The 12,274-nt window shown below is 35.5% G+C and overlaps 1 protein-coding gene and 1 non-coding gene across 5 annotated transcripts in view; one reads left to right on the top strand and one right to left on the bottom strand.

The window, feature by feature from the left end:
* Positions 1 to 12,274, bottom strand: part of TAX1BP1 (Tax1 binding protein 1) — an 89,706-nt gene that overhangs the window by 63,938 nt on the left and 13,494 nt on the right. For all 4 annotated transcript variants that reach the window (XM_045564802.1, XM_045564803.1, XM_045564804.1 and 1 more), the window contains exon 3: positions 2,056 to 2,158. In XM_045564802.1, the coding sequence (XP_045420758.1) occupies positions 2,056 to 2,158 (103 nt within the window). The remainder of the gene's footprint in view (positions 1 to 2,055; positions 2,159 to 12,274) is intronic.
* LOC123647802 lies at positions 4,769 to 4,875 on the top strand. The gene has a single exon (XR_006738342.1). It is a non-coding gene; the product is annotated as a U6 spliceosomal RNA (small nuclear RNA).

The following is a 12,274-nucleotide window of genomic DNA, read 5'->3' as shown; positions in this document are numbered from 1 at the left end:
CAGAAGTATCATCTTTATGTCTTGAAGCTCCCAAGTGATTCCAAAGTACACTCAAGTTTGGAAACCACTATACTAAAGCTATATGCATAGGTTCCAAGTTATGCTGCTCTTAAAACAGGTTGATGTTCTCTTAACAACTGTAACAAAAAATGACTGAAATTTAAGGGGAGCAGGGGTCACTATAAAAATTTTTCTAAAATCAGTAATACTAGAAATGTTCATCCCAAATTCAAACTGGTTTTTTGGTTCCTTTCTGAAGGAAGCATTTGCATGCTAAGAAAGTATTTACATTAAATAATTATTTCAGTATATTAATAGTTTGGTTTTTTCGATGTTTTCTTTTAGTTTGGTTGGTATATTTAATTTTCAAAATTCTGAAGAAGGTAACCAGATAAGGGAGAGATGATTTGGGGTTTAAAGATTTAAAGATTTTAAATTTTAAAGATTTAAACATTTCATTATAGTAAACTTTATCTTAAATCATTCATTTTATAATCCTGAGCACATTTTTTAAAGTAATGATTCAAACAATATAAACTTCTTTCTGCTAGGATAAGAAGATTCTTACTACTTAAAGATAGGAGGAACCCAGAGGAAGAAGCCTTGACTATTAACAGAGGAGAGTTAAAAAGTCCTGGAATTTTTTTTTTTTTTTTTAAACAGAGAAGCAAAGTTATAAGTAGCAAAGAGTCATTTGGGAAGTTTTAACCTGGAGTTGAAGGATAAAAAGAATTCAGGTCATCCATCAACTTTAACGGGGAAAAACATTACATTTGAATTTTTACTAACAACTAAAATTTTAGCATGTCCTTTGATTATGAATACAGGTAACAAGCCACATAGTATTGTCAGTACTTGTGATTTTTGTTTCTAACAGGAATCACATATGTTACTGTCACATTGCAATGTGTTATAGGTATCTCAATGTTATCTTACTTTGAAATTATGCCAGTTATTAAGTCTGTCATTACATCTTGAACACACAGATTGTGAAGCAAGTATATTAATATAGCACATATTTTTTCCTATATTTTAATAACTATTTCAATATAATTGGCTTTCTTCAAAATTTTGTGCATTTTATTTTATATACATTAAAATATTATTCTGAGACAGAGTCCATAAACTTCACCAGATCGTTACATACACAATGCTAAGAATTTGTTTTAATACAACCCAAAGTCAGTACAATTATACTACAAGATCACTCTGCAGCAAATTCTGTGATAGATTTCTGAATAAGATTGGTTTTTTTCCAATTTTTTTTATTGTGGTAAAAAAATACATAAAATTTACTATCTCAACCATTTCAAAGTGTACAGTTCAGTGTTATTAAGTGCATTCATACTCTTTGTGCAATGATGGCCACAATCCATCTCCAAAACTCTTTCATCTTGCAAAACTGAAACTCTCTCTATACCCACTGAACATTAACTCCCCATTTATCCCTTCAGGGAACCTGAAAGCCCTGGCAACCACAATTCTACTTTCTGTGGCTAAGTTTGCCTACCCTAAATTCCTGATATAAGTGGTATTTCTTTTTGTGATTGGCTTATTTGACTTAGCATAATGTCCTCAAGGTTCATCCACATTGTAGCATATGTCAGAATTACCTGAATGAGAGGAGTTTTTTTTAATCTGTGTATAATGCCAAGACAATAGGCACTTTCATATGACAGAATCAGTATAACTATAAATCCTATTAATCATCTTCATGGTTTTCATCTGGATTATTTTCCTCACATCTTATTTGTTACAGTATTCTAATATCAGTAATGGTACTGTTTTCTCAACTGAAAAAAAAAAAAATCACCAAAAATAAAGATCTAGAAACAAAACTTCAGTGAAAGTTAACAAAAAAATTTTAAATGACTATACAAAATACCGTGTGGCCTGCACTAGATATTTACATTCTTATGATTTTTACTAAATAAAGACATTAATTAATTCAACTTTGGTATCCTGAACATGCCTAAACAGATAACTACAATGAGGTACATTTTAATGGAAATAAGACATCTAGTTTCATCAAGTTCTGCAGTTTTCAGTCCTTACCTTGAAATGCTAGTACACAATTGACTGTTGATCCTTCTACATAATGCTCAGGCAAAGGGGACCATAAAAACGTATAATAATCACGAGCAGTACTCCACCCAACCTAAAGGAAAATAACAACAAAAGGGGAGTTACAAGTAAATAGTATAATATTAGGCAGATATAGCCTATTGTTTTTCACTATAGCCTTAAGTTAAAACATGCATTAAATAGGTTTACAAATCATGAGTATTTTAACAACCACGTCAAATTATTTATTAAGCTATAGCTTAATGCTATAAAAATCTACATAAACTGAACAGCAGAGTTTCTAATGTGCATTAAAATGCAATTTGCTATGCAACTTCAAGGATAATCTAAGTATGCATATGATTAAATATAAAATCTTCTGTTTTGCTTAAAATTTGATTTCACTAAACATAGGTTTTTAAAAATTTATTTTATACCTCAAATTTAAGTTTTTTGCTTTGTTTTGTTACTCAGACACCCCCCCTTAAAACCACTAACTAAATTTTACTGAATTCACTAATCTCTAATCTTTGGCAAGCCAAGTTGTAAATTTTGTAAAAAAGGTCTTTAGCACCAAGATGTTTATACATACATACAAATTGACCAACTATGTCTCACACTTACTACTAAAACATTTCAACATGAATATATACAACATGAATATAAACATTACATATCTCACTCCGTATTTTCCAGATGAACTATACCATGTTAAATACTGACGATTAGAGATATTTAAAACAGGTATCAGATATCCGTTTGCTAGTAATATTATAAGAAATTATGCATCAGCTACAAGGTTAGATTATACATGCTCTGATTCTGACTGGCCTAGGATTACAGACAACAGAATACTGAAGCTGGAAGAAGCTTGGTGACCTTTTGTTTCTAAAGGAATGGATAAAACTACAGGTTCCAACCCAATAGAAAGCGGTAAAATCAATTTAGTGGCTCATGACCAACATTTATTTTTTAAATTATATAGAACAGAAAGTATGAGAGTACATTAATGTTAAGTGTTGTTTCATGAAAATTTGTTTCATGTGTATTTGCATGCAACTGTGCTAGCGCGAATCATAGAATTTATCTTTTTTTGTGTGCTATGGTCAAAAACATTTGACACTATTCATCTCTACAGATAAGAAGCTTACGGAATCAGTGAACAAGTGATTTACCTCATTTGTCTGAGCCTCAGTTTTTTTCTCTAGAGCTGCTGGAAGAATTAAACTAGATGACAAACCTAAAAGCAGCACTTGAAGTGCCTGATCCATGGTGAAGCACTCCACAAGCAGTAATTCTTATATATGCAGTATATTGTAGTGATTTAAAAGCAAGCACAGAGTATGGGCTCAGACTGCCAGAAAAGATCACTTATTAGCTGTTATGGCTTCAGGCAAGTTAGTTATTTCCGTTTATTCCTCTTTAAAATAGAGATAATGATTATAACCTCAAAAGGTTGTATCTGTATTAAACAAGATCATCCAAGTATTGCCCACAGTGCCTATCACATAAGTGCCTGTTAAATGTTATCACTCAGTCATACCCAAGGACACACAGCACAGGAGGGACAGTGGTCTTGACTTTATGTTCTGTCCATTTCATATCCCCTAATCCTTCCAGCACCTCCCGAAGAAAGGTTCATGTGAAAGTTTTCCCCCAACAGATACATATGATACAAAGCATAACTTGCATTCTTTGTCCCTATCTATACACTGATATTGAAGAAAAAATACTACCTAAAGTTACATTTTTGTTGGAAAAAAATTTCCCTGGACCAGATGATCAAGAGAGAGGCTGACTGTGCCATTTATTTGTGATGGCTAAAGCACAAAACTGCTAACTTCACAATTATAAATGATGTCTGATTCAAGTAGCACTGACAGTAGTAGTAACAGTTTATTGCAAGTTTGTTTGGGCTCATTATAATCCTCATTGTACAAATCAGGAAATAAGTAAAAGGCTAGTAAATGGCAATCAGAATCTGAACACAAAGTTCAAGTCCTTAACCACCAAGACACTACTCAGACCTTGGTCCATTCCACACCCCCATGCACATTCCAATTTAACAATATATTCCCAAAACTGATTAAGTTGCAGTACCCCAGGCAGGCTCAAAGTCAAGAGTTGCAATGATATGGTTAAGAAAAATTATTCATAATAACCACAACAACCCTTGCAAGCCAGTATAACTCAGCAGGATTAGGAGGAAGAGCTCAGTTTGCACCTTCTCCCTTGGAAATGAAAGAGAAGAGAACTTAAGTCCAGCATTCTATTCTGGCTTTTCAGTGCACTGCCCAAGAAGCAGATTTCTGTCTCACGTAACTTGGTGTGCTTTTGGTTGCCTAGGCGCTGACGAGAAAAACAGCTTGTTGCAGCACCAGAGAACCTGCAGTACCATAGACAGACACCAGAGGGAGCAAGAGAATACAAGTTCCTGAAAGAAGACTCAGTAAATCTAATTGGGAAATTACATGCAAAAGCCCATAGAAGACACATTCTCACAAAAGATTTAAGGGGTCCCACAATCTCTAGCCAGGCTGTTTGGTGACGGTCTTCCCCGTACACAGCCAGTCTGTAAAAGCTGAGAGAGGTAGCTGTTTTATTAAGTGCATAGAACAGCAAAAAATAAGACAAACAGAAATATGGTCCAACGAAAGGAACAAAATAAATCTCAATAAACCAACCCTAAAGAAACAGCGATCAGGTGCTCGCTTCGGCAGCACATATACTAAAATTGGAACGATACAGAGAAGATTAGCATGGCCCCTGCGCAAGGATGATACGCAAATTCGTGAAGCGTTCCATATTTAAAAAAAAAAAAAAAAAGAAACAGAGATCAGGTCGGGTGTGGTGGCTCACGCCTGTAATCCTAGCACTCTGGGAGGCCGAGGCGGGCAGATCGTTTGAGCTCTGGAGTTCAAGACCAGCCTGACCAAGAGCAAGACCCTGTCTCTACTAAAAAAAATATACAAAGAAATTATATGGACAACTAAAATATATATAGAAAAAAAAATTAGCAGGGCATGGCAGTGCATGCCTGTAGTCCCAGCTACTTGGGAGGCTGAGGCAGGAGGATTGCTTGAGCCCAGGAGTTTGAGGTTGCTGTGAGCTAGGGCAGCAGAGTGAAACTCTGTCTCAAAAAAAAAAAAGAAAGAAACAGAGATCAATTACCTGACAAATAATTCAAAATAATTATCTTAAAGAAGCTCAATGCACTACGAAAGAACACAGATAACCAACTAAACAAAATCAGGAAAACAGATGAAAAAATGAGAACACCAACAAAAAGAAACTAACAAGAACCAAACAGAAATTCTAGAGATGAAGAATACAATAACTGAATTGAAAATTCACAAGGAGTTCAACACATGACTTAATCAGTCAAAATAAAGCATCAGCAAACTTGACAGGTTATTTGAAATTATCAAGTGAACAGAAAGAAAAAAGAATGAAGAAAAGTAAAGTTTAAGGGAGTGATGACGGGACAGCATCAACCCCAAGAGTATATGCATTATGAGAGTTCCAGAAAGAGAAAAGAGAGAAAAAGGGCCAGAGAGCTTCTCTGTAGAAATAATGTCCCCAAACTTCCCTAACCTGAGAAAGAAAACGTATACCCAAATTGAAGAGGCTCAAAAGACTCCAACTAGAATATCCCAAAGAGACCCACACCAAGACACACTATAGTCAAATTGTCAAAAGTCAGAATCTTGGAAAAAGCAAAAGAAAAACGTCTCATCACACAGAAAGAACTCCCACAGGTTTACCTACAGATCTCTCAGCAGAAACATTACAATACAGAAGGGAATTCTGTAATATTGTAATGGTGGTGCTTAACTCACTTTTAATTCTGGTATAAAACTTAAAACAAAAATAACTATAACTATAAAACTATGTTAAAGGATACAAAATATAAAAATATGTACTTTGTGACCTCAATAAAGTCGAGGGGAGATGTAAAGGAGTAAAGTTTTTGCATGCAAATGAAGTTATCGCTTTTTTTATAACTATGAGATTTTTATACTAAATGGAAACCACAAAGAAAACACCTATAGAAGATGCACAAAAGAAAATGAGAAGGGAATCAAAGCATGTCACTATAAAAAAAAAATCCAAACATAAAGGAAGACAGGAAAGAAAAACAGGACAAAACTAACTAAAAATACAGAAAACAAAATGTAGTAGTAAACACTCCGTAAGTAATTACTTTAAATGTAAATGAATTAAACTCCCAATCAAAGGCATAAAGCGATTGAATGGATAAAAAAGCAAGATCCAACTAATCCACTATCTATGAGACTCGCTTTAGACATAAGGACATATATAGGCTAAAACTGAAAGGATGGAAAAAGATATTCCTTGCAAGTGGTAACCAAAATAGAGTGGGGTAGATGTACTTCTATCAAACAAAATAGACTAACTCAAAAACTGTCATAAGAAACAAGGACATTATATAAATTTAAGAGGATCAATTCACCAAGAAGATGTAATAATTATAGATACATATGCACCTAACATGTGACCACCCAAATAATGACAGAATTAGAGGAATAAACAGTAGCACTATAAAAGATTTTAATACACCTTTTTCAATAATGGACAGATCAACCAGACAGAAAATCAAATAAGTAAACAGAGAAATTGAACACTATAGACGAAGTGACTCTAATAGACATATACAGAATACCCCACCCAGTAATAGTAGAACATACAGTCTTCTCAAGTGCACAAGGAATATTTCCCAGGTCAGATCCCATGTTAGGCCACAAAACAAGTTTTAACAAACTTAAGGCTGAAATCATACCAAGTATCTTTTCTAACCACAATGGAACGAAATGTGACATCAATTTAAAAAATGGAAAATTCACAAATATGAAAAATTAAGCAATACAATCTTGAATAACCAATGGATCAAATAAGAAATTCTAATAGAAATTAGAAAATATTGATATAAATAAAAATGAAAACACAATACATCAAAATTTACAGGATGCAGTAAAAACAATACTAAGAAGTTTATAACAGTAAACACCTCCATTAAGAGATATCAATAAAACCACCAAACTTCACACCTCAAGAACTAGATAAAGAACTAACCTAAACCCAAAATTAGAAGAAAGGAAATAATAAAGATTAGAGCAGAAATAAATGATAGAGAATACAAAAACAAAACAAAAATCAAGAAAACCAATAACTGGTTTCTTGAAAGATCAACAAAATTGGCAAATCCTCAGCTAGATGAACTAACAGAGAAAAGATTCAAACATCAAAAATCAGAAATGAAAGAAAAAACATTACATTTGATGCCAGAGAAATGAAAAGGATCTGAAGACGCTACTATGAAGAGTAAACACCAGCAAATTGGATAACAGAGTAGATGGATTTCTAGATCCAAATAACCTATCAATCATGAAGAAATTTAAAAAACTCAATAAACTTGTAACCACCAAGGAGATTGAATCAGTAATCAAAAACTTCCAAACAAATAAGGGCCAAAGACCAGATGGCTTCACTGAGGAATTCTACCAAACATTTATTTCAATCCTCCATAATCTCTTCAAAAAAAGTTGAAAAGAAGGGAACATTTCCAAACTCATTTTATGAAGCCAACATTATCCTCATGTCCAAATGAGACCAAGATGCTACAAGAAAACTACAGACCAATATCCCTAATGAATACTGATGCAGAAATCCACAACAAAATACTAGCAAACCAAACTCAACAGCACATTAAAATGAGTATATACTAGGACCAACTAAGATCATCTACTCCTGGAATGAAATCATAGTTCAACATATGAAAATCAATCAATACAATACATTACATTAACAGAATAAAGGATAAAAACCACAGGATCACCTGATGCAGAAAAAGCATCTGACAAAATTCAATACCCTTTCATGATATAGAACACTTAACAAATTAGGAATTGAGGAAACTATCTTAATATAATAGAGGCCATATTTGAAAAGCCCACAGCTAACATCATACTCTATGATGAAAAACTAAATGCTTTCCCTCTAAGATCAGGAACAAGGTAAAGATACTCCTCTCATCACTTTTAATAAATACAGTACTGAAGTCCTAGACAGAGCAATTAGGCAAGAAAAAGAAATAAAAGACATCAAAATTGGAAGTGTAGTAGTAAAATTATCTGTTCACACATAAAAAACCCACTGTTAGAATAAATAGGTTCAGCAAAGTGGCAGGAAACAAAATAAACATGCAAAAATTGAGCTGCATTTCTGTACACTAACCATGAACAATCTGAAAACAAAATTAAAATAATTGCATCTACAATTGTATCAAAAAGGAATAAACTCAGTAATAACTAAAGAGGTAAAAGACTTGCACACTGAAAACTATAAAACATTGCTGGAAGAAATTAAAGAAAATACCCATAAAGGGAAAGACATCCCATATTCATGGATTAGAAGATTTAACATTGTTAAGATATCAATACTATCCAAAGTGATCTACAGATTCAACGTAATCCCTGTCAAATTCCCAATGGCACTTTTTGTAGGAAAAGGAAGAAAAATCCTAAAATTCATATAAAATGTCAAAGGACCCTGAACAGTGAAAACAATCTTAAGAAAGAAAACTGTAATTAGAGACCCTCACACTTCCTGATTTCAAAACACATTATAAAGCTACAATAATCAAAACAGTATTTATTAGCACATAGGAAGACACACAGACCTGTGGTCCCCAACCCCTGGGCCACAGTCCATGGCCTGTTTGGAATGGGCCACACAGCAGGAGGTAAGCAGGGGGCAAGCAACCCCTCTGTATTTACAGTCATTGTCTCCCATCACCCTCAAATGGGACCATCTAGTTGCAGGAAAACAAGCTCAGGACTCCCACTGATTCTGCATTATGGTGAGTTGTACAATTATTTCATTATATTTTACAATGTAATAATAATAGAAATAAAGTACTAAATAAATGTAATACCCTTGAATCATCCTGAAACCATCCCACACACCCCCGCCTTCATGGAAAAACTGTCTTCCGTGAAACCGATCCCTGGTGCCAAAAAGGTTAGGGACCACTGACATACACCAATGGAACAGATTAGTATGTCCAGAAATTAACATTCATGTACATGGTCAAATGACCTTCAATTACAGTTCACTTCTAAACTTTATTACTCCTTACTTAAAAACTATTCCTCAGTCAAATATTAAAACAACCCACAATGTGATCCAAACTAATCTTTCCCATTTATCTTCTAAAATTGATCTCTCTCCCAGGCAAATCAAATTCCTTAACACTTTCTCAAGCATATCACACACTTTTCCATCTTCACTCCCTTGCCCTTACAATTACTACCTGGGCACTCTCTCCTTGCCTGCTACTTGTCAATAAAGTGTCTATCAAAATCATTCTGGAGCACAATTTGCAGTACATATAAAATGTTTAAAAATATTTAATGCCATAAACATGGTAATTCCACTTCCAAGAACTTACATTACAAAATAGACCAAAATAAAGCTAGGTACAGAGATAATTTTTAGGCATTATTTAATGGTAAGCATTTAACAACAATGAAAATGTCCAAAAGTAAGGAATTGGTTCAATGAATATATACACATACTATGACGCATCAATAGTATGTGTATATATTATTTTATTATATGTAGCTATATACTTATATTTTAACAATGGTTATCACTAGGTAATGTTAAGCATGATTTATTTCCTTCCTGGAGCTTTCTTGTATTATCTGAAATTTACTACATGCTTCATTTTCCTATTGAGTTTTTAAAGTATTATCCCAGCAAAAAAGATCCAAAAGGTATTCTATGCAAGATTTATTTATTACTTAGAGAAAAGTTAAGCCTAACACTGAAGGTCTTCCACAGACAGACTGAAACGTAACTCCAACCTCATCTCCCACAAGTTCTCTAAACAAAGTTTACATTCTTATTACATTGACTTACTTATTCTCAATAACATTCTTACCTCTATGCCTTTGCTTATACAGGTTGAGTACCCCTTATCCAAAATGCTTGGAATCAGAGTGTTTTGGATTTCAAATTTTGTCGGATCTTGGCATATTTGCATCATACCAACAGCTGATCATCCCAAATCGGAACTTCAAAATGCTCCACAGGAGGAGGCAGAGCAAGACAGCCAAATATACACCTCCAGTGATAGTCTCTCTGAATGAACACCAAATTCAATAATTACCCACATAAGCAAATACCTTCAGAAGAACCACAAATCAGGCAAGAGATCATATGACCTATTCAATATCATATCAAAGAAAGATCTGAAAAGGGCAGAAAAGACAATCTTGCATTGTCTACGCCACACCTGCCCCATTGCCCGGAAGCTTAGCATCACGATACTGAGTACAGAGAGAATCTGTGAGCCTGAGGGAGGAAGAGTGAAGTGACTGTGTGACTCCGCATTGAAACCTAGAGCCACCTTGGTACAGGAGAACAGAGCACAAGGCAGAAATCTGCTGGTGCCTACAGAGGGAACATTGAGACCAGGCTGGCCAAACAGAAATCCTCTGTCCCACAGCCGAAGATCCAGCTAGGCGCACTACTGGCTGACAAAAAGCAGCCTAGGGCCTGGACTAAATTCCTAAGACAGTCGGGTCACAAAGGCTGCAGTCCTTACGGAAATCCTGCAGCTGTGCTTGCTGGGAATCAGTGGATTTGGGGGGGTGCAAGTGACCCAGTGAGACATCAGCAGTGGTGGCCAGGTCAGGCCAGTGCCTGTATCACCTCTCCCCCAGTTACAGGCAGTGCAACTCAGGGAGTTGTCTTCCACTTGGAGAAAGGAAAGGGGAAAGTTTGGAGGACTTTGTTTTGCAACTTGACTACCAGTTCAGCCACAGTAAGATAAAGTCCCAAGTAGACTCCTAAGGCCTCTGAGTCCAGATCTTAGTTCCTGAAAGGAATTTCTGCCTCTCCCGCACTCCCCCAACCTCCCCAACCTCCCCGTACCTCCCGCCCAGAAGGAAACCTACTGCCCTGAAGCAAAGAACCCAGTCCTGGAAGGATTCACTACCCACTGACTAAAGAACTCTTGGGCTTTGAATAAAATTCAGAGGTAGCCAGGCAACATTCAGCACCAGCTTTGGGTGAGACTGGGCTGCCTTCGGGTGTGACTTGGCACTGGTGGCCACAAGGGAGTGCCCATGTTACTCCTCCCCTAATTCCAGCAACCCAGCACAGAGAATAAGAGAAGAGAGTGAGAGACTTTGTCAAGTAATCCAGGGAATTCTCCCAAGTCCACCAAAGTGCTACCACCAGGAGTCTGCAAGAGTCACAGCATTAATGGGCTTGGGAACCCTCAGTGCTGATACAGCTGCAGTGGCCAAAGACTTAGACTACAACATTCACTTTGCTTTGAACACCTGGAAAGCCTTCTCAAGGATGGGTTCAAACAAGCCCAGACTTTTCCACGCCCAGACATTGAGGAATATCCATGAGCATCAAAAACACCAAGGAAAACATAACCTCACCAAACAAACTAAATAAGATATGTGACCAATCCCAGAGTGATGGAAATATGTGACCTTTCAGACAAAGAATTCAAAACAGCTGTCCTGAGAAACTCAATGAACCTCAAGACAACACAGAATGAATTCAGAAGTCTATCAGAGAAATTTAACACAGAAATTGAAATAATTTTAAAAAATCAAGCAGAAATTCTGGAGCTAAAGAATTCAATTGAGAAACTGAAAATGCATCAGTCTCTCAACAACAGAACTGAACAATAAAAAGAAAAAAATCAGTGAGTTTCAAGACAAGACTATTTGAAAATACACAGTCAGAAGAGCAAAAAGAAAAAAGAATGAAGGAAGCATACAAGATCTAGAAAACAGCCTCAAATGGGCAAATCTAAGACTTACTGACTATATAAAGGAGGTAGAAAAAGAGACTTGGGTAGAAGTTATATTCAAAGAAATAACAGAGAACTTTCCAAATCTAGAGAAAGATATCATTATTCAGGAACAAGAAGGTCGCAGAACACTAAGCAGATTTAACCCAAATAAGACTACTTCAAGGCATTTAATAAACAAGCTCTCAACGATCACAGATAAAGAAAAGGTCCTAAGGGAAGAAAAAAGAAACAAATAACATCTAAAGGAGCTCTGATACATCTGGCAGCACACTTCTCAGGCCAAGAGAGGGTGACATGACGTATTCAAAGTACTGAAGGAAACAACTTTAACCCTAAAATATTATA

Source organism: Lemur catta, chromosome 11 (assembly GCF_020740605.2).
Source record: "Lemur catta isolate mLemCat1 chromosome 11, mLemCat1.pri, whole genome shotgun sequence".
Taxonomy (NCBI): domain Eukaryota; kingdom Metazoa; phylum Chordata; class Mammalia; order Primates; family Lemuridae; genus Lemur; species Lemur catta.
This window is presented reverse-complemented; position numbering and strand designations above follow the sequence as displayed.